Genomic DNA, 23623 nt, shown 5'->3' with positions numbered 1-23623 from the left:
TGTCTCGCTTTAGCAAATTTAAAGCGTCGCTTCTCCACTGCAGTTATTATGCAAGTGGCAGCAGCAGAATGCCAACTTTAAGAGAGCTATTCTGATTCGAACCTCCCCCACCACCTAGGCGCCTCGCTCTAGTATTCCTCCTTCGTCCTTCGCGTCGTTGCAAGTGCAAGTTCAAAATTTGCCTGCTATCCTAACGTCTATTCTAATTTTTCGCTTCAAACGCTTCCCCCGATATTATAACAGCGTATAACTAGCTACTACTCGTTTCAGCTTGCAAATCATAAGAATAATAAATTTTCATAAGAGTGGCGGGGGAGGTAAATGAAAAGATTCTTTTTGGAGGTCGACACGAAAAGTCCATTATTTTCTACGGCGCGCGATAAATTATACCCCGTTCAAAGTATCCGAGTCACAGCGATGACTTCATTTCATGAATTACCTGAAGGCACAACCTGTACGGAACGTAAAAAGTTCTCTTAAGCTGTTCATTATCTCCCGCATCTCGTCAGAAGTAAGTCGTATGCGTATGAGCAATGTCTATTAGTGGCGCGCGCGAGCTAAACTACGAAGTTGGCTTGTGTGCGTTGCAAGAGAGCGAAATACGTTTATGAAAGCGATCGAGGAGAGAAGCCGACCGTTTCGATCCCCCTTTCTCACCAATTTCGCGATGATCCTCCATTGGCGCGACATATAGATATTGTTCTTCGCGCGCTTCAAATGAAACTGTTGAACCGAAATTGATCTCGAATTTATCTCCACTCGGTATTTAAGGAGATTTTTTCATTAAACTCTTAATTGAAGGAGCAATAGATTCGTTTCCCCTTGACATTAATCATATCGATGCAACAACGCAACGTTCTCTCAGTTGCGGAACGAAGCAAAAGTACCGCGTAAATACCTTATCTCGAACGCCCCCCCCCCTCCCCTCCACTTAACCACGTCGCAGCACATACCTAAGCCCGAGCTTGCGAGCACATCCCCCACCACTGCTCCACCTTGCAAATTACCATCCGAAAATATCACACGTGTATGCCGACCACGTGAAACGGCTTTCGTCACTCAACATATTTATACCGAATTATTAATACACCATGCACGACGTTAATTTCAATAAACAAAATTCAATTTATTTCATAATTTATGCCCCTCCCCCCTTTTCCACTCTCTCTTTCCTGACTCGACCAATGAAATTCAAGCGATACGTATTTATTTATTTGTTTTCTTCGCGTCCGGTATTCGCCACATCGTGAAATTTGATATGTCGCGGTGGTAATAGCGCCAGGCAATCACCTTGCGAGATTATAAGCTAACGACGCGTCGCCAATGACGCAGCATACAATGTTGTGCAAAAACTGTTCATGGTAACGCTCTCTGGAACTACGTAGAACTATGCAATCGGAACTAGTTTCTCAACCAATCATTCCTCGCTTTAATAATCAAGCTTCTTCCCGTCGCAGCATTTTGATAGCTCGAACCAGTTTTCGAGAAAAAAATTCTACGAATTAATTACTTAATCAGTCGCTACTTATCTGCTGTGAATAAATTACAATCAGCAATTTCGTTTTTCTTTTGTCTTTCTCCCTCGGTTTTTTTTGTCTTTTTTCTTTACAACATTTTACGACAAATCGCGAAATGCTTCGATTTTATCGCAAACGTGTCAGCGGATAAATAAGCATAAGTTGTTTCGACTCTCGATATCGCAGAAGGATGGAATACGCTTGGGTTCCATATTAGGAAGCTTGATTTGAATTCTAGCTAGTGGTGTTAGCCATCGGCTACCGTACACGATTTTGATAAGAGACGAGGGAAAATACTTGTTGTTTATAATCGCGTCGCTGAGAAATAACGTAATTTCCTTTGATACGCTGCGTCGAAGCTCGAACCCTTACCTTGAGAGCAATCGCGAATACATATATATATATATATAGCTTTTATCTGTTCGTTCAACCTAGAACGATGACTCGCAGCGTGCTTATAGAGAAACATTTAAAAATCTTAATAACCATTATACAATTTTATAATCGGTATTGAATCTTTGATCGAATTCACATAATTAGGATCTGACAGGGGTAGAGTCTCTTGAGGATTTTAGAGGTATTAGTTGCAAGAGTCTCAACACTTATGCATGCAAGATGCTCCGTATGAAAGGATTTCAATAAAGCGCGCAGTATTTTTAGAAGAATGCCGCAGAGTAATTGACCACACACGCGTGCTATCGATTGCGTGAACTTTTCAAAAATGTGACGTTGCGTGCAGCTTGCAATAGGCGCTTGACCGAGAGCCACTTTCTAAAAGAGTATACATATATATATATAAGTATTCGGAAAGAATAAGAAAGGAGCGCGCGTGAATACGAGCCAGAGAGTGCAAGGGGGGAAAGGCACATAATCTTAAGGAGCTCGGCCAACATAAAATGTGAAACTGCCTTTACGAACGCGCGTCGCCAGTGAAAAAATACTAATTTCCGATCGACGCGAGGAAAATAAATTTTACGTTTGATATTTTTGAAGTTGGGTGAAACGCGCTCGTAGAGCTTGAAGGATTTCAGAGAGTCCGAGTCCGGGACGAGTCATCTATTGTGTATTGAATTGGAATGGAAGGAGAGGGGGAGAACTGTGGGGCGGGGCAAGAGGGTGAGGGGGAGGGGGCGAAAGCTTAAAAAGCCCCGGGAGAGCATAAAATGGTAAACGGCCTTAGCACACGGGAGACATAACAGGAGACCAGTCGATTTATACGCGCTCCTTAACTCTTGCACGCGCTTTTACGACATGTAAAACCGTCGCGGTGGACCCTCCATTGTGCGACCAAGGCGCACTCCTCATAAAACCCAATCCTTAAACCGACTCGAATCTCAAAGGCCTTCCATCCAGCACTCGCGACTTTTCTAGACGCCATCTTCGTCTCTCTTCGTCTCTCTTCGTTATCCGCGAACACACGCTCTAGCACCTCGTAAATCAGCATTAATTCATTCCCCAGCGTCTTTGTAACGACACTCACGGATATCTTTCAAGACCCTAGTAAACATTTTAAGAGGTTATCCTTCTGTAATCTTGTGAATGTATTCAACGTATAAAACACATCAAAAAAATTCCCTTTAAATACTACGGATTTTCAGCTATCTATCTGCGTGTTCCACTTCTAGATATATACTGCGATTGACGTGTGCGATATTTGCCTCACTCGTTTTTTTATTCATTCGTTTTGTTAACGTAGTATGTGCTAAAAGGGAGGAATATAACAGTAGAGCACCGAAAGTTGAATGTTGATTTTTTTAGGTCTTTCTATCAACAACCTCTGCATGTCTAACCTCTCTTTAGTATTTTCGATATTTCTAATAAACTTTGACGGCTGGTATCTGCATAAATTAATTCTTATATATATATATGAATACTAAACTATTCTGTGCGGTATGGTTAGGAAAAATCGTAAGGGTTCACGAGGAATGCAGAAGAAATTGCATAAGGGACATACAGAAACTATCTGCAAGGACACTTCTCTGCTTAAAAGACGGAGAGAGAGATAAGAAATATTTATTATAACTAGTATACATATAAATTAAATGTAATCAAGGGGAAAAACAGATTATAAGATTGGGCAAGGGATTTCGAAGAAAACAGCCGTTGTATGATAAAACAAAAGCATGAACAGAGTAGATAGATGGATAGAATGTTATCCATATATATGTGTGTATGTGTGTGTGTAAAACCATATGGAAAACCATGAAGTAGTAAGAAAAAAGCTTTTTTTTTTAATTGTTTTTTCCAAGACAAGAGCATTAACGTTATTCAAGATTGAACACCCACGCACTCATCAGGAGACTCGGTATAGACTCTCGCACCAAGTAGTAAAAGTAAATTACTTGCGAACGAGATACAGAGTAAACTTTTCTGGAAAGACCCTATTTTTAACTATTCCAAAGAAATAAAATATTGGTAAAAACATAATATTTCTACAATATCATCCAGTCACATTTCTTTCTAAAATTATAAATATTATCCTCGAGTGAAATTAGAAATTATTCAAGAACTTTTGAAGAAATATGTCGCTGTATCTTGAAGAATCATGAGATTCGACAAATATTCTAAGGCCGAATGGTTGACACGATTTTTCGGTTTTCGCTCTGTAATGTCGGTATGAGGGATCCCGTTAAGGATGTCAGCACGTGTTCTGCGGTCGCTGCACATCAAACAGCTGCTTGCTAGGAGAATTAACAAGATCAACAAAACCGAACGAACGTAATATTGACTTTGAAGAAGCAAAGTAGCGACTTCTATCGGACCACCCATTGAACCTGCAACGTCACGCAACTCAATGTGAGTATATAAAAAAAAGATCAACACCGCGCGCGACTTTCCTAACAAATCAAAGGTAATAAGCAATTTCCGCTGTCACTAGTTAGTGACAATTATGGTAGCCTGGCGATAGTGCGATGGTCAATAGGCAAATGTGCAGGGCTATCATTTTACACTTTACTGACAAAATTCAGCCAACAATTTATTCCTGGAAATAATGAGAAACTATTTTTTTATATAGATACTCGTAAAGTTATGTTTCTCATGGAAGTATTGCAAAAATTAATAAAAAAGCTCACCTTGACCTTGCGATAATCGTTCTGGATCAGTGTCTCGTGACAACATCCATCAGTGCGAAAATATTAGAGAAGAAAATATGCACTTTTTAAAAATACTCAAAAATTATTATCAACCTTTTTATTAAACGTACAATATACCACAAGATACATAGAAAAATGCACTGGCCTGTATCGATCTGTAAACAAAGAAAAATTTGTATTAATTTGCAAGAAGAAGCTCACCACTCTAAATCTTATATTTGTTGCGAGGTGAGAAGAGGCAAGACAATGAAGATATCGAGTGTGAAGAGAAGCTAGCACAGGTGTCCTTTTAAACAATTACAAAACTATTAGCGGTAACGCAACGGTGAACAGCAATAAACGCAAGAAAAATCATGTTGCTATACAGGATAATAGCCAGTCATTACGGCGACATGTGCTTCCTCGTTCTGTACAGTAACAACAGTTTTCTCCGTGGAACGGTGCCAGGTACAGGATGAGAGGCTATACCGCTTCTCAGAAGTATCCTGTCAAATAATTACACGCTCCGACGGATAATAATATATTTAAATAGATCAACTTTAGCAAAATGCGGAAATGCACGGCAAAGCGTCTCCCTCTTTAAGACGTACACTATAGCACCTGGCCACCTGCACAATTCGTTGATACAATTATTATTTTTTCTGCACAGGATTTTCGTGCAAAGTTCACAAATGGATTATTTTTTTTTTTTTTTTTTTAAGAGGGGACGCTACTTTTATTGATTTACGATTGATATAAACCACGACGTTCCAGGCTGGCATGTAAATTTGATTTACATTTAGGCGGTTTCCGTGGTGGATGTGGAGCTTTTCACTGCACCTTGCGGTTGCGCAAAATTTTATAGCCTCGGCCGTATTTAATGTTTAAGCCGCGTCATATATCTATAAAGGCAAGCTATCGTTTCTAAGCTATATATATATCTATATTTTAGGTGACAGATATTTTGGCGCGCGAGCATTGCGCGAGGTCAGAGAACAAGAGACCGAATCCTCCTTGGTTATTTTCATCTTGGCTGTATACCTATATGTACACAATTTTGTTAATATAATTTTCGTATAGAATGGAGCTTTTTTAGAAAGAAAAAAAGAAACAAAACTGCCTTCTCTCTCAGCTGCAGCAGTCGACCATTTTTACGAGCCATAAACTTTCGGCTTTATGCCCGGTATTTTGCTAGAATGTTTAAAAACGCATTTGACACGCCACGCGAGGTCCGCAACAATGGCGTTGGTTAATGAGGTTGAAGTTAGCCCACACTTTTAGCCCACAGTTGCGGGCGATGGTTGAGAACCACTGTAAACATCTGATTTCTCTGAAAATACGTTTTTTTTGTATTTTCAGTAAATCAAGGGCTTCATTTAGATATAAATCAATCAATTACATTGATTTATATTTAAAAAATTAACTTTATTAATGCTTTTAACAAAAAGCTAATAGAAGTTTCGGTCGATCCTTAGTTTCGGTATTTCAAACAGGAAGAAATATTTTCAATCTCATTTAGCCATACTATCTTAAAGCCCATTAAATGCTGAATAAAATAGTATATGTTTCATGAGGGTTCGCGACTCCCTTAACATATTTTTTTAACAAAGATATAGCACTAACTACCAAATCTCACGTTCTTGGAGTTTGGGCTAAGTTTTTCGAAATGCAGGAAATTCTTTTGTTTTTTTTAGGCTGCATAGCCTTAAAGCCTATTAAATACAGAATAAAACAGTCTAGGTTTCACGAGGGTTCGCGACTCCCTTAACATATTTTTTTAACAAAGAAATAAGACTTTGTTATTACCAAATCTCACGTTCTTCGAGTTTGGGCTAAGTTTTTCCTGCATTTGGAAAAACATAGCCCAAGCTCCAAAAACGTGAGATTTCGTAATAACAAAGTCTTATTTCTTTGTTAAAAAAATATGTTAAGGGAATCGCGAACCCTCGTGAAACCTAGACTGTTTTATTCTGTATTTAATAGGCTTTAAGGCTATGCAGCCTAAAAAAAACAAAAGAATTTCCTGCATTTCGAAAAACTTAGCCCAAACTCCAAGAACGTGAGATTTGGTAGTTAGTGCTATATCTTTGTTAAAAAAATATGTTAAGGGAGTTGCGAACCCTCATGAAACATATACTATTTTATTCAGCATTTAATGGGCTCTAAGATAGTATGGCTAAATGAGATTGAAAATATTTCTTCCTGTTTGAAATACCGAAACTAAGGATCGACCGAAACTTCTATTAGCTTTTTGTTAAAAGCATTAATAAAGTTAATTTTTTAAATATAAATCAATGTAATTGATTGATTTATATCTAAATGAAGCCCTTGATTTACTGAAAATACAAAAAAAACGTATTTTCAGAGAAATCAGATGTTTACAGTGGTTCTCAACCATCGCCCGCAACTGTGGGCTAAAAGTGTGGGCTAACTTCAGCCTCATGCCACACTTGCTACATTTTCTCTCTATCACTGACATCGATCCTTCAACCTTCGATGATCGAACAAAATCCAGCTAAAGATTATCTGCATTCATCGCCTAATGTGGGAAAGAGTAATGAGAAAAGTGCCAATTAGGGACCGAAGTAATAAGCACCAATAAGTTTCGTGATGAAACGGAGCTTCTGGAGTGTTTGGAACGTGAGCCTAACGTCAATATAAGTCGGCCGATAGGAGGACTCTGAGAGTTTGTACGTGACCGTCGAATATAACTACAAAGCGCATTGAAATCGCTCCGGAAATGACTCATGCCACTGGGATTCTCAAGTTCGACTAGTTTCAGTCTCGAGCCTATTAGATGTATATATATAGTCAAAGGGCAAACTGGACCTTTGAAAATTTACTTCCTCGTATTCTCCGAGATTAAAGGCGACAAATCGTGACGTCACTGGTTATACTCTATCCATACCTTATTCTTATCTCATGCACTGATATCCATTTGTCGAGTTGCGTTATATATGACGAAATATAGCTAAGTTGTACTACGTTATGCGTCTCTTCTGAAGTAAGTACTCGTCTTACGAATTCTTGGCACCGTCAATGATCTTTGAGTAATCGATAACCTTCGCATACAATTTCCTCAGCGTCTTTATCGTCCAATACGCAGAGCAGGATTAAGCTATATATATGCTTTCTGCTAATATGTCGTCGAGACGTTTACTCGACGTTTTTTATTCGTCGACTATACAGTCTATTTTACTGGTTATACTTGTATTGGTTGCGCGGGTTAATGTAGCCTTGTGTTTCGCTCGGTACATTCTCTCTATACGTTGGTATATGAAAACCACGCCTCGAGGAGTCGCCGGCCATTTTGTTCCTGAATCGAGAGAGTTCTCATTGGTTGCCTCTCGGTGAATTCAGAACACCAATTCGTATGCAACGTGTCTTGTTATTCCGTAGAAACTACTCCTTTCTTCAGCTTCTTTAATTCCTTTACTCCTGCTGCAGACCTACCCCTTTCTAGTCCTATATATATATATATATATATATATATATATGGAGTAAGTAGCCTGTGATCAATATTCATTTTTTTTTTTCTTTCGAATTATGACGAAGATACTACAGGGACACTACGCGCACTTATATTTATATATACACTGTACAAAATTAATTCAACGACCTTTTAGTCAATTTTAATCCGTCCCTCCCTCTGCCAAATTTCTATGCTATTTATACCATAGTTAAAAAGTCTTCGAATTAATTTTGTACAATACTACGCTAGAGTCTCTCTTTAAAAGAGAGAGAGAGAGAGAGGATTAATCAAATTACAATTTATGCACTAAAACCATTTGAAAAATTTCTGAAATTATTGGCAGTTTTACTACCTGTTGAGTAAAATGGCAAATGTTCATAATGCTCCTAGTTGATAACTGTATATAAATATTACTTCTTATATACAATATATACCAATGATTGACGTATAGTTTCGTTTCAAAGCAGAAACAACAACACGATACGTGTGGGGCATGGTAAAACCCGTTTGTCAAATGCAATTCCTTTTCACCGGTTCACTCATTTTTCTACCCACTAACGGATATTTAACGAGTTGCCCACTTTAGCAACGTACACTAGAAATCGCGTGAAAAATCTCTTTAGATATGGATTATTTAAGATTGCGCAGAAAATTATGGAAGAAAAGCAAAAGAGGCTGGAGAGTAGGTATATATAGCTATAGCATCAACGAGTAATTTGTCGAAAGCTTATTAGTTTTTGTTATTTTTAATAGCGGACGTTTTCCTCAGTCAGTATTTCTATTCGACGAATATCATGAACAACGGACTGAGCACCCTAACGCAGGAATCTCCGACGTACGAGGGTCCGGTACCAGTCATCGGATACGGTTGCGGCATTCAGGATAACAAGCCTTTGCCCAGCCACATACAGCAGGATGCGTCGCCCTTCAATACCTCATCGGTACCTTAAAACCACCCGAGTCAACCATGCATCGTAGCCACGGTAAGTACCAAATTCCTATTAAATACCAAATATACCAAAGACCAGAGAAATGCATACTTGGACGATAAATCGACTCGGTTGATGGAATTTCGAGGATAATTCGATATTGCACAAAAGAGCAACTAGGATAAAAGGGTTAACCTGATGAGGTAGTGGTGAAAGCTTAGCTATAGTAGCACTGTGTAGGAGATTAGTGAGCAGCGTTCCTTTTGGAAGATCGTTTTCGAGCATAAAGCTCCTCAGCTATAGCTCCTCAGGGTCTTTTGTCTGGAACGAGCCGGAGTCTCAGAGTCGTAACGGCAAATCCGCCAGACATAAAACAGATTCTGAGCTATAAAATGGGCTTCCTTGCGAAAAGCAAGTCGGCAAACTGCCACTCTACCCTCTCTTCAGCTTCTTCCACTCGCACGTCTCGAGCTGCTTTCTTTTTCTACATCTCGCTCCCGGAGAAGTTTCAGTAGCAGTGTGTGACAACCTCTTCCTCCAACTCTTCCGCAGCTGCTACCAGTTTCCCATGCACGGGTTATCGAAGCCCTTAACGATCGGCGCAAATTATTATCAGCGTGAACTCTTCGAGGTTGCGACGAGCGCATCATTGAGGAAGAGGGACAAACGATGCTCCGTCGATGCTGCTTTAGCTATCAAACTGGATTAAGGTTCCTCCTTCCTAGCGATCGGACGGCCTAGAAATAATTTAACTTCGAGTTCCATCAAAGCGACCGCTTTTAACGATTGCGGAGGGCGCGGCCGATCCTCCGGACGGCTACGCAATAAACAATCCAATTTACGAGTATACCTTGTACGATTTTTATGCGCAGTGCCAGTCGCGTTATAAACAGCCAAAAAGCAAAACTTTGTGCATGGATCCTGACCCAGTAATTCACTGCTCGACCGATAACCTGAATTTTTCCCTCAAATTAAATGGGATCCAACTTAATTTACAATCTCAACAACGTCTCATTTATTTTTATCTTGCGATAAATAGATACTTTGTTTTTTTTTGCAATATATGATTCTTTTCCATCATTGATATACCGAAGTGTATATATATATATATATATATATATATATATATATATGAATTTATAGGGGAAAACAGTAAAATGCAATTTCTTTTACATAAAGTATTTTTTTACATCGACATACTTATAGTTTAGAGGATAAAACTTTTCTCATGCATTATCGGTTATTTACGGTCGAATAGAGTAAATTTAGATTTCCGCCATTCACTAATTACAATGAGATAAAAGGGATTTTTGCCGCTTTGATTATTCTCCGCAAATGGCATGTAAAATTTGCTTTGGAATTTTATCGACTGAATCGCGATAGAGTCGAAACGAGCGTGGATCTACGGATGTGGAATAACTTATAGTTTGGGTCTTTTAACGGAAGCAGCGTGTACGCATCGAGAAAGAAATAATCCTGGCAGAGAAATCCGTAAACAGCATCAATGTAATCAGCCGGTTTGCCTATATAGTAGCGGACCTCGCCGGGCTGTTCCTCGTAAATGGCGTGCCTCCTTTTACTACCTCCCCCACCCATCATACTTCGTCTCCGTCTTTCAGACATTTCTGCATCGGCTAGTCTCTGGAATGCAAATTTTACTATCGTGGAAAAATTCAAAGATGTAAGAGTTTAGTAATATATATATATAGACGATTACCCTATAGATGGCTGCATAATTGTAGAGATTATGGAAAATTTATATATGGGGAGATTGCGTTGGTGAGAAAAGCACGCTGACCTTGAAGAGCCGCCTTGTATCCTTTCCCAAGAGAATCGAGTTACCGAAAAGTCTTTTCGAGACAAAGTAATTATTACAGCAGAAAAATCTGATCCTGTCGGTATTGCACACTTCAATAGTCCCTCTTCCTCTTGTAATACATATATATATATATTTATATATCTTAGTCCTTCCTTCCACCGTAATTCCTCCAAATGGTTTTCTTTCCCTCATCCATCACCTTCCTCCTCGCTTTGTACCCCACCTTATGCAACTGCGTTCTCACGTGCTTCTTCATTTTATCCTTAATTCCCTCATCCTCGTCCTCATCCTCGTCCTTGTTCTCCCTTGGTTCCATTCCCATTCTTTTCGCTTCGCCGGGCGAACACGATGAAGAAACAGGAGAAGAAGAAGAAGAAGAAGAAGAAGAGAAGTTGAAGGAATGTAACAGGCTTGCGCCTGCTGGCGAACGGAGTTTTACTACTTTCTAACCACACTCGCGGGTTACAATTAAACCCTCGTAAAGGCCATCGTAACTTTTTAAAAGCGGCCGACCGCTCTCTTGGCTCGCTCGGCAAAAACCCCGTCATTCCGCCATATTGCATCCTTAATGAAGCCCCCGGACGATGCAGCCCACCCCCTCCCCTTTCCCCCGCCGACGTCTTCCGGTCGATCTTCAAAAGCCTTCGTCACGGAGCGCGTGATTCGTCGAAAACGCATCAACCTCGCGTCGCGTCGTCGGTTGAAGCTCCGTTCGCTTGTATTCCATCATCATACATATACATATATATATATATATATAGAAAAACTCGAGAAACCATTCTCGCGGTTGAAATTTGAAAGGTCGTGTGGAAGATAAAGCGATAAGCGTTATATGTGTGCATATATGTGAGGTTAGGTCGTATTTCATAGACGGCTGGCTGTATTTTCGCGCGTATGACTTTAACCGACGATGCGGACCTCGCTTGTATTTCTTTCAGAGTTTTACTGGCGCTAGCACGACCGCTTTCAACCGTAAACGTCAGTTGACGCTAAAGCCTCGCACGTCCGCTTTACCAGTCGCCATCTTGGACTTTGCACCCTTTTCTTTTTTCCCCCTCCTCCTCTGTCATAATTATATACGAAGATATATGAAAAGCTTCAGAGATCTTCCTTAATTTTAGCAAAGTTTATGTGTGCGTGTCTTCGAGACGACACTGACACACGCGATACATCCAGCGCCATTTTATGGACATTTGGTCGGACGAGTGGAAAGTTTAGCAAAGTGGTGAGAAAATCGCGACGCACTTAGCAACGAACCATAAAGCTTCATCCACCCTGTCCGTGAGCGTTCCCAACCTTTCCATTTCAGCTACGAGTCTTACCACTCCTTTATGACTTTTCCACATGTACACACACACACACACACACACACACACTTGCGGTCCCTGATCAACTCGATTATCCACTCTCGCCTGGCTAGAAATCAAACGCAAACTCTCCGAGTTGTCTAAAAATTCGCACCAACCAGTTAACATCTACAAGCACCACTAGGCGAGGTCCTTGAAAATTGAGAAAGGAAATAAAAAACAAATGTTTATTTTCAACGATACAAGAGCAGAGGACAAAGAAGACGAAGATATTAATTGGATTATATATATGGTAACTGCAGTGTATACAAGACTCAGCGATGATTGTTCCGAAAGAGAGATACGACACGAGAGTTACAAGTGGATGATGAGGTTACGGACACGTTGATTCTCCTTCGACGGGAAAAGCCTGCGCGATAAATCAACGAGTCCCTCGCGATACAAAGGACTAGCCAGCAGCCTAATACAGATTAGCCTCATTGAAAAGTTCTCCAGCATCTGCGAGTCGTAAAGTGGGAACCTGAAACACGCGAGACTGGCCCGTAATTACAAACTCGTAAAAGTTCCGATAAATGTGTAAGAGTGGAGAAAAAAGTGAGCGCGAGAAGGGTGGGGTTAGGTCGGTTTACAGTTCATGTCCCATTCTTCCGAAGCGGTCGTCTCTGCCGGATTGACCATGGAGCGCCTCGTAAAAGTATGATTTACAACCTTGCTGCTTCGCAATAATCTCCTGCCTTGCTTAGTCAACCCCGATCCGATCTTCCCCGTTATGCACAGAGGCCCTCGATGTCTCGTCTATCGCATCGCTTTCCCTCCCAAACCAATTCTCTCACTTCGATAACCTCCACGCCTTGCAAGATTCCTCTTCTTGTATGTAGTAATAATCACCGAGCCTCCCACAGCTCGCACACGAGGCGCTGAAAACTCTCCCATAGAAAATATTCCAGTGGGAACCACTTTTGGTACTCGACACAATGCGTGGAAGGATACAAAGAAACAGGAAGAGTGGGGGTAAACGGGGACCACGCGTGTATACATTGAAAATTGTCGTTGCTCGCTTCGGGGTTATCAACATCGTTGTGGTACCGGTACCAGCAGAAGTTGTCGAGACTCCCACTGTGGGACCGAGGCAGGAAATCGGTTATTTCTTCAAGTCCAGACGCAAAATGCATAAAGTCCCGCGGTGGACGTTGATCAATTGAAGGTTAACTGCAACGTCGCTTCTGATCCGACGAATCAGATTTTTCCCTTTTCCATTGTCATCGTTAATCGATTACCTGTTAACTTCTTGGGGAGAAGATGAGACCCTTCGGTGACTTTCGCAATAACATCGACATATATTTACAATTATGCAAAATTTAAAAATTGCACAGTGCAAATAAGGATGCTACAAGTATCTGCTATATACATGACACTATAATTATTACAAAATTTTATTGCAGTTTCTTCAAGTAATACAGCTAGGGTAATATTGAAGTATTTTCTAAAATTGCTGAGTATGTACTTTCGCATGGGTACATTCGAATTTTTACTGCGTTTGCAGTAAAAGCATAAAATTATTTACAGTAGTTTGCGCTACTTATTGACTTACTACTGCTCGGACACTTATTTGACCTATGAATATTACACAAACGATATTGTTTCCTTATACACGCATCTACAAACCACACCTGAATAGCGTCTAATTTTTTATCGCGTATTCCGAGTCAGACATTTGATACATGTTTAGATGTATCATAAACGACTGTCTTTCATCAGAGTCGCACAATTTAAGGTTTAGACCCGATCTTGTATCATTAGACGCAATCATACCAGATTAACTTGGTCCGGACCTAAATAATGCCAAAGAGAGACGCAGGCGTAGGGGTTCCTCTAATTACGAGTCGTTTTACATCACGATCCGGTCCATAAGAATAAAGTCTCGCGAAGCGTACCCTAAGAAGTTTCTACGAGAGAATTTCAGTCAACGCGGAATACTTACTTGGCCAAGAGCGTTCTAAGCAGCTCAACAGCAGCTATTCCGATAAGCACCTGCTACTTCGTTTTACCGTGCAATAAGTTTTCTTCGAAGCGAATCTCCAGGAATCTTCTTCGAGCGACACGTCTCTCCTTTACTGTTTGTATACACTTCGGTCGAAAAAAGCACCGAGTACCCTCTGCCCCCCCCCCCCCCATCCTCGCTACACTGACTACGCGCTTCACAGCGTCCCACGTCCCTCGCATAAATCCGAGCGCGTCTTCCTTCTTCCAAAGCTCGTAAAAAATATCCTCGCGCGAGAGCGGTTAGAGCCTCGTGAAAACGAAATCGTAAAATCTGCCCCCATCCGGGAAGGCCCGCTTTAATTTTATAACGAAACACGGGCATTCTGGCGCGCTCGACCCAGCTTCAATTTTTTTACCAACTCTCTCACCTTTATGGATCGCTCGAGAATTTATCAAGAGTTCCATTTCTGCCGGTTAGCCTACAATTTCAGGCTGCATGGGATATGGTCTCGTAAAAGCTCATTAGTGCCTGTGTATGTGTAGGAGACGCGGGTCATTTCGCTACCTTCTTTATTATATATATATATATGTGTATATAATTAGTTTTATTAATGCAGTTTGGATTGTACGTGTGTGTGTGTGTGTGTGTGTGTGAGGGCAGGGGGGAAATAGCGTGCAAAAGAAGCGAAGCCACGACGACTCTACGTGAAACCGGTGAAACTAGAGGGAGAAAAATGGCGAGATGGAAGTATGGGAGGTTGGGTGGGGGTATATTATGTTCGCTAAAGCAATGTTACCAACTCGAGAACTGGCGAACTAGCCGACAGTAAAATCCATTTTATGTCCTCGTCGTAAAGCCAGTCAAATGAAACCCGGACTTAGTTTTCATACGTGCACTCAGCACCACGCTCCAGACCCGCTTTCCTCTCTTGCTTATTGCGCGCGCGATGCACGACGCTCGTCAATAAGTTTTTCGAAAGTCTAGACGGCGATCTCTCTCGATTCTGAATACGGGAGCGGACTCCTGGTCAAATTCATCGCTCATTTAGAAATGGCCCAGTGCCCGATTGATTGATTAAAATTGTGCTTTTGGGTACTGAGCATTTTTTACGCGAGACACAAGCTCGAGTTGAAATTTTTGAATTTTTAAAAGGGATTTAAAAATTTGCCAATTTATATAGGATCTTTAGGATAGTATCACAGTGTCAGGTTTGAGTCTCTCCACGATATAAACTCAATTTTAGATTTAATCTACGCTTGGTAGCTTTGCTCACTTCTGAACATTCTGGTGGGACCGTTGCAGTATTTATGAAACCTGAAATGATCTTGCAGCAAAGCCTAATCTCTCGAGACCCCACAAGTCGCCGGTCTGCCGGGGGCAGAAGTACGTCAAATTTATGTAGCAAATTTCCTATAAATTAGTCGAACAAAGTTGATATGATTTATGAATCCATAGTATGTATGTAAACTTTACCTTTCTCCTCCTGAAATTCTCAGATTTACCTAATACTTGGTCAAAAGACGAGGGAAACTTAATTGTAGTGAAAGAAACAAAAATCTCATAATTAATATCACGAATTCCTACGAAACTCTTTTAAAAACAATCATGATTGTTTATTTCAAATATAAACACACTTTAAATACCTAGAAAAACGTATAAACATATTTATATGTGCATACAAATAATTATAACTCTCGGCACTGTAGTGTGAACCAAAGGAGTTCCTGTTAAACACGTATATAAAATATAGAAATAGATTATTTTTATTCATAAAATTGTCTCTATTGTTAAGCATAGACTTGTATAATTAAGGCGAGTAATATATAAACTCTTAAATATGGATATAACTATAAATAAATATTAGTTGTAATTATCTAAACGATATATAAATATATAATCTTTTTTAAGTCAAGATTCATCTATATAAAGAAAAATGTAATCGTAGTTTGAAGAGCAACCTGCGAGAAAAATTAAGAGACGTGTTCCATCTAGCGGCAGAATTAGAACCTCGAACAGAATTGAAAATCAAACTTTTCGAACTTGTAAGTTTTATACAAAAAATAGAATGCTATATAAAAAATAAAGCTGTTTCAGCCCCTAAGAATATTTCCTGTATAACTTGTAAGTTTAGTCTAGAGATAGTAAATAAAAACGAAAGAAAACCTCCAATAGCATAAATTTTCGACATCTTCAGAAAACTTTTAGACTCGTGTGAATTTCAGTTAAAATGTCGACTTGGGAGTTTCGTCCTCATCGATTTCCGCATTTTTTCCTGAAATAGTCGTTAACTCCGGCAAAGCGTTTTCCCTGCAGTAGGAAGAAAAATGAAGGAGTAGCTATTAGAGGTAATTTGGCTAATTGCAGGCTAATTTGACGCATGATAGGTAACCTGTTAAAGTACAGAGTACACTCGCTTGTATTTCCCTGTTCACCGGGGATCCACTCAAAGTAATATAGCGTTTTCGCGTAGTGACGGATTACGCAAAAGGGCTTATGTAAGGAGTCGTAATCAATTTGTTTGCCTTATCATAATTACGGTCCGTGAACGAGAGCCGAGCTCTCCCACCATAATGTGTCGATAATTTATTTGTCTCTGGGACAATTTGCACTCTCGTGCTGGACAGGCACCCCGCATCGCGATTCGCTCGATTAATTACAGCCAACCACCATCGTCACCACCACCTGTATATATATATATATATATAACACTCGCTATACGTCATTGTTTCCAGAAAGACTGCATTAATCACCAGTTTTCATCTGTTTTCAGGAAACTCCTTGGCTAAGAGGCGAACGTCAACGGATAAAGTCCAAAGAAATAAATATTGCGAAGAGTGAAGAGGAGAGAGAGAGAGAGAGAGTGCCCGCAGACGCAATCCCAAGCATGCAAAAGTGCCTACGAGGAATGGCCTGGAAATTCTTGAAGAAACCCCACGAATTTTACGGATGATCCAAATTAATTGACTTTCGCGCCATCGTCCAGTAACTCAAGCATCCATCGAAGATCAAAATACTTAAACAGTGTGTAGCTTCGTTCTTCTTTCCCTTTGACGATTCTTTGTTTCTCTTTTCGTTTCAATTTGCTGATGCAGTATCTTTCTTTTGTATATAGTACTGTGTGTGAATGGATTGATAGAAAAAAAAACAAAATTAAAAATCCAGGGGGGGGGGGGGCGACACTCGGTATAACGGTACCGCAGGGTATCCCAGATTTCCTGCAGTTTTTCACCAACCCTACCACACACACACACATACGTCCTTTCCCAGCTTGGAAAGTGCAAAGAACCGAGTCGCACAGCCGATGGAAAATTGTAGCGAGATTATAGAATTTAACGTGGCAGATTTGACACGATAAATTTAAAGTTTGTTCCAAGCGTTCGGTATCGGCGTCTGAGGGAGAGAAGCGAACGAAGGGATCCGTAGGATGCGTTGGTCGCGCGAGGCTACAGGACGGCAATAAAAGCCCGTTTGAAAAACTGGTCGTTCCACCTCGCGGCAAATTAATTTTCAAATAAGAACAGCCAAAGATCTCCCCCGATACGCGCGATGCTTCTCCTTTCTTTCTCCCGATCCAGTCCCACACGTACGTAGTCCGCGCACGGACACGCTCCGCGTAACAATTTAACGCACCGCCTGATTGGACACCGCATCGGCCTTAATAAACTTAACCGGACTCCATTCAATCCTATTTTTGTAACCCTCGGAAAAATGTCATCGTTTATTCATAACCGTAATCCATCATGTTGATCGAAGAATCCTTATTCGAGAATCGTTATCCAACCCCCCCTCCAATATAATTATAATCCTCCGCCTTTTTCTTAGACAATCAAAAACTCTCTAACACACACACACATATACCTAGAACATTATCCAAAAGAAGATTACATTATCGATCCGTTTACTGCTTATGATAACCAAAGGGCAAAAGCGATTATATAATATCGTATTACCACCGCCACTATTATAATCTCTCTCACACAATGATTTATTACGGTATGTTTCTTAAATTTAAATCACATTATATTACGTATAAACATGAATATTTATTATGTTTCCGCCTGCCTGCTCGCCTGCCTGCCTGACTGACCGAGTGTCGATTCGTTCAACGGCGATAATTTCAATAGGGATTTCTCGGAATCCGTAGGGTTCATTTATGGAACTTGAAATTAAGTTTCAGTTAGACGGTGTATGTGTGTGTGCGTGTGTGTGCGTAGGAGAGAGAGAGAGAGGGGTGCAACAACACCCGTCATCGATTATTATTATCTAAATGTTATTTTCTAATATTTATGTAGTCTTGCAAAATCTAAAATAATCTCATAATGCACGGGCACTGAGCGTCAAGGATGTGATAATTACGATTAAAAATTGTGTACCGATAACCGATTAATTAAAAGGGACATTGAACCGAAAAAAAGTCCAAGTGAGAAATGCCAACCGAAAGGGATAATGGTTGGGGTCCAACCGATTCGCTAAATAAAATTCCATTGGAAACGCAGTCGATACGTAATTAATCGGAGATAGCCGATCGAATTCAATTGACTTCTGTGCATGATTAATAAGGAATGATTTTATCGACCAATGAAATTAGTCGTATTAATTGATCGATCGAGCGAGCGAATTAATCTACCCAGTGTGTGAATCGGCTGATATGGAAAAAAAACTCTGCTAATAAGGAATTGTTAATTAACAGAAATAAAACGGCTCAATTTCCATATAAATATATATAGATTATTGTCATAGGAGGTTAGGTACTATGTGAAAACATATTATATTGTCAAGTTATGTAAAAGCGTGTTATTAGGGGTCCTGCTCCCCTCACCTTTATTCTTACATACTATCGCCATATTTTTTTAAACAAGTAATTAATAACAGTGTACTTTAATCTATATCTAAGTGTATTCACTAAGACACGTGGCGCTCTATTTCATTGCTTAGGCGTAGAAGAGAAAGAACCCAGCTAGCAATTTTAGAGTTCCATCTCGTGGGATGAAACACGAGTTCTCTCCAAACTCCTAACATTTCAGGAATTTTCTCAAAATTCTTGAGAAGAATTTTCAAGAGAATATTTCTCTCTCGAAATCTCGTTACGTGGAAGTCTAAAACTTGTCTAAAACAGCTCTTGCTGCTAGCCGGGTAACTGATGCTGCGCGCCAAACGCGAATTTATTAATGGTTTCATAAGAATAATGCTTAAGCGTAATTTTTCTTGAAATTCTTGGGGGTGTAGCTTGCTCGAACAAGAGGAAAAATGAAGAATCCTGAAGAGAGCGCGCGAATGTTCCTAGCCCGGTGCAAGCAACTACAATCGGTCCCCAATTTCTGCAAATTAATTGTAATAACTGGTAATTATTGTGACAATCAGTTGTAATAAACTGCTATACCAATGTCAATCGATAAACAATGATTTCCTTTTGCTTATTATAATTACCTCTTGTTACAATTGGTTCAAATTTTTACTCTACTAATTATGGTAATTCATCATCATTAATAGTAATTATTGGATAATTCTTAGTGATTAAAGATGATAATTATTGATAATAATTACTCTGGTAACATGTAAAAACAAACTACTTTGTGGAAGAAACATACACTACTCTGGTGCACTTGGTGTAATGTCAAATCGTATTTACAGCTAATGATTAATAATAATTTTCCCCTTAAGTCCTTGTTAACCTCTCTTTTTTTAATATTAGCTCTATATTATATATATATATATATATATATATGTATATACTAGAGACAAGTGGATATACAGGTTTTCATCCGTATATAGTATTGGTTGTCGCGTCAAAAATCACAAATAGACTAAGCATGTCCTGTTTTAACGTCAGAGGAAAAAGGTTCCCTTTTTTATACTCAAGCCTAATTGTTTACTCAACGTGCTCCATCGTCCAGTTCCTCTTTCACCACTATCCAAGCGAATCCCTATACTTGCTATTTATGCACATCTATTTATTTTAACAGATTCATCAATGTGGCTCGTGTCGGCCTTCTAAAAAAAACAAGCAAACAAACGCCCATTAGCAATTCATTCTTTAATAGTAATTATTCATTTCTGTACATCGATCATCCATACGTGCAAAAACACGAGGCCTCTATCAATTAACGCAAAACGTCCAATAATTACTTACCGTTAGTGCTTTGCTCTTCAAATTTCTATAAAAATTTTTAAACAGTATCCAAAAGTTTGAGATTCACTGACAATCACAAAATCACATAAAGATGCGAAGAAGCACTCGTATCACGCAATATCGGTAGAGCGCTAAAATCTCTCCCATCAGTTACAAACTATTAAAATATAAACAATGGTTTTGAGTTAAAGTAAGTATACCTTAAATTATTTAGATATTCACAGAGGTAACATTATACATACAGGAGCCATATATGTTCCCACTGTACATAAATTGTGCGTATTAAGCAGTTACAACAGAAGAAGCAAATAATACAGAATGAAGCTTAAATATTTATTATATTACTAGACTAATAATACTACTTTGAACTCTTCGCAGGATCCCTTGAGAGAACTTTTCAAATCCCAATTTCCGAGCAATGTTACAACGATATTTGAACATCGAATTTCAACTCATTATACTATTTAAGTGACTTGGCGAACTGCTCTTTCTGTTAAGTCTATCAGAATTTAAATAAAAGCAATTTCAAATTTTTTTTGTTTTTTTCAAAAATGTGACTTTAACCAAAAAGAGCAGCTGGTAACGTCACTAAATTTTGCTATTTTAACAAAATTGTCTTCGTATATTTCGAGAGTATTTCTATCAAATTTTCAAAGAATCGTAACAATCTCTTTTACAGGGGATAGACGAAAAATGTTAAAAAAAAAAACAACTAATCTTTCGGGTGTATAAAATGTATATATAACGGATCTTTAAAAGTTAATGCAGCGTAGAATTGGTCAAACCACAAATAGACAATTGAGTGCTGCCATTCAACGAGAAAAACGATAGCGACAAAAAGTAAATGTAGTTGTGACGCGTGGAGTCAGTCCCCGTACTCCCGAATAAATATATATATATATATATATATCTATACAAATATACCCGACCGCAAAACTCAAAGAAAACAAGCAGATTTACGCGAAACGCCAATTACAAGCCGCGCGGTCAGGCTCAATGACAATCATGTAAATTTATGCGCAACTCAAGCTCTAGAGGCCATTTTTAACCGATGCATTCGTGCAATTTACACTAATAAGAGCAATCTTAAAGAAAAAGAGAGTGGAGAGCTCTTCGAAATGCTCTAGAAATATCTACAGAAATAACATTCAGTCTTGAGAGATTTGCACGAAACATTCGCAGAAACAATTCTCGATGTGGAGAATGTCGGGGGAGGGGGAGGGGGGTCTCTGAAAAAATAATGCGTTCAGGCCCTGGCCGCCGCAACACGGTGGATCCGGTGAAAATTTTGAATGGAAAACATTCGCTGTTTTGAGCCTCGTACACGAAGAAATGCTCGAGAAAATTATAACGCGATAGTTTTTCGCCGAAGGGTATATATACACTGATGACGCAACGCGGTGTTTGATCCTATGACCATAGGCGTGATGATTGTTCTGTTCATTGGCCGAAGCATGGAAGGCGATGCGTGACATGTGTGTGTTTGGAAGAATATAATATATGCGTATGAGCAGGTTCAGCCGAGGGAAGTTTCGAAACGGAAGTAGGACTGGCGGAACGTCAAACTGAGCATACACTTATTACGCTGTACTCTGCTCCTGTAATCAACGCGTACTCGACGTATATAGTTTTAATTATTTTTTCGGTCGATGCCAACCACAACGCGTAATTCGATAAATCTATTGAATATATTAACATTTTCCCACAAGTCTTCTCATTTCTATTTATTTTGGTTTTTTCCTCTTGCAATTGCAGAAGAGTCAAGGAGGATTTGTTCGTTAACATCGTACAAGTGCGTAGGGCGACGGAAAGAAAGAAACACGTATCAGCATAAAAGAAGAAGGATAAGCATATTCGTAGAGGTATCGCTTGTAATCTCATCACTTTACGCCATCTTCCCCACTTTAGACAACAGCTTCGTACAACAACCGGTATATCGAGCTCTCTTTTACCCCAACCCAAACTCTCTCCAGTCACTCGTCCCTGCCTGCACACGCAACCTTCCTCACGTATATACCCTACGTATGTGTACACTGTATTCGTATAGAGGAACGGACGAGAAAAAAAAGGAAACAAAAACTGCACCAAGCACGCACGAGTGGCCGCTAAATGTAAACGGCAGGCAGTAAAACAGGATCGAACTTGAGAAGAGCTGTCAAACCAGAGAATCGTCGTATGCTTTTCTCCTTTCCAGTCAAGCCAATCTTCGTCATCGCACAGCCAACCAACGACCGCGACGATAAAGCCAGGGGTAATTTTACCGAATGCCGAATATGTACAACACGTCGCATCGTTCACCTGCCGTCACAAATATCTTTTCATTCAATTTTGGAATCGACCCGAATGCGACTCTCTCTTGCAATATGTCTCCTTCTTTTACTCCGCTGCATTCGATCTCAAAGACAAAATCCGTATTTATAGTATAGAATTTATAATAGTTGCTTGGTAATAAATAACGTAAACAAACATGACGGGAAGCACATCGTGACCGGTCGTGAGTGCGTGTATTTGTCGAGGCGAGGCCTATAAAAGTCTTGACAATGTTTAACTGCCACGTCTCGGATGTAAACTAAGAACTATATTGCTTAGATAGTGGAGAAATTCGCCTGAGCCTCGATGGGATGGGTAGTGGAGTAGAATGGGGGGGGGACCTGTGTTTTCGTTTCTCAGACGCAGGCAGCTTGGTGACTGGATGACAGTGTGGCAGCACTCGCAAACGCATGCTTTCGCTAAGAGAGGGAGAAAGCACGATAAATTTTCAAGAAAGAGACTGAGAGAGGAAGGAAAAGCAAATTTTAAGAATGCCAGAAGAACTTTGCCTTTGCCTCTCCTTCCCTTCCTAGAACAGAATTCGTTTCATTCTCGCTATCGAAGGGACGAATCTTAAACTTTAGCCGAATTCTACCTTTCGAGCACTTTTAATGCGCAATGTTCGCTAAATTGATGCTCCTTCATCCGGTAGAGAGTGGTGTATGAATGAGCGCGTCTTTAATCTTTCGAGAGTTCTTCGAACCTTCTCTTTCGGATTCCAAAAGATTGCGCTGCTGCAACTCGAAGAGAGAGAAAAACTTACTGGCCCCACGGCAATTGATTCATAAAACGCATAAATACTTTAGATATTGATCGTAATTTGCTATTCTTAGGGCGTGCGTTTATCGCACACCCTCTTTATAGCTATGTTTCGTTAAACGATCGCGTAGGATCGAATAACAATTATTCCTAGCAACTTGATTTTCCATTAAATATACTAAACTTTTCCCTCATTTATTATTCGAAAGTCTGTTGAAAAAAAAAAACACTTTTTAGTATTGCGTGCGGCAGATAATACCATTTTCCTAAACGCGAGTTCTACAGCTTTTACATTGCAGATCTCTCACCATACCATGAGCTG

General features: G+C 39.7%; 1 protein-coding gene across 5 annotated transcripts in view; it reads left to right on the top strand.

The window, feature by feature from the left end:
- Positions 1 to 19768, top strand: part of LOC136776715 (uncharacterized) — a 50240-nt gene extending 30472 nt beyond the window's left edge. For 4 of the 5 annotated variants that reach the window (XM_066732476.1, XM_066732475.1, XM_066732473.1 and 1 more), the window contains 2 exons: positions 8817 to 9046; positions 16873 to 19768. In XM_066732476.1, the coding sequence (XP_066588573.1) occupies positions 8817 to 9013 (197 nt within the window). In that variant the 3' untranslated portion in view covers positions 9014 to 9046; positions 16873 to 19768. Of the gene's footprint in view, positions 1 to 8816; positions 9047 to 16872 lie in introns of those variants that run through there. The other variant, XR_010823124.1, reaches the window with a different exon arrangement.
- The last annotated feature ends 3855 nt before the right edge of the window (positions 19769 to 23623 follow it).

Source organism: Prorops nasuta, unplaced genomic scaffold (assembly GCF_024137725.1).
Source record: "Prorops nasuta isolate Cenicafe-Biocafe unplaced genomic scaffold, Cenicafe_Pnas_1.2 PNAS00010, whole genome shotgun sequence".
Lineage (NCBI taxonomy): Eukaryota > Metazoa > Arthropoda > Insecta > Hymenoptera > Bethylidae > Prorops > Prorops nasuta.
The sequence above is the reverse complement of the archived record's forward strand: the minus strand, read 5'-3'. Positions and strand labels throughout refer to the sequence as shown.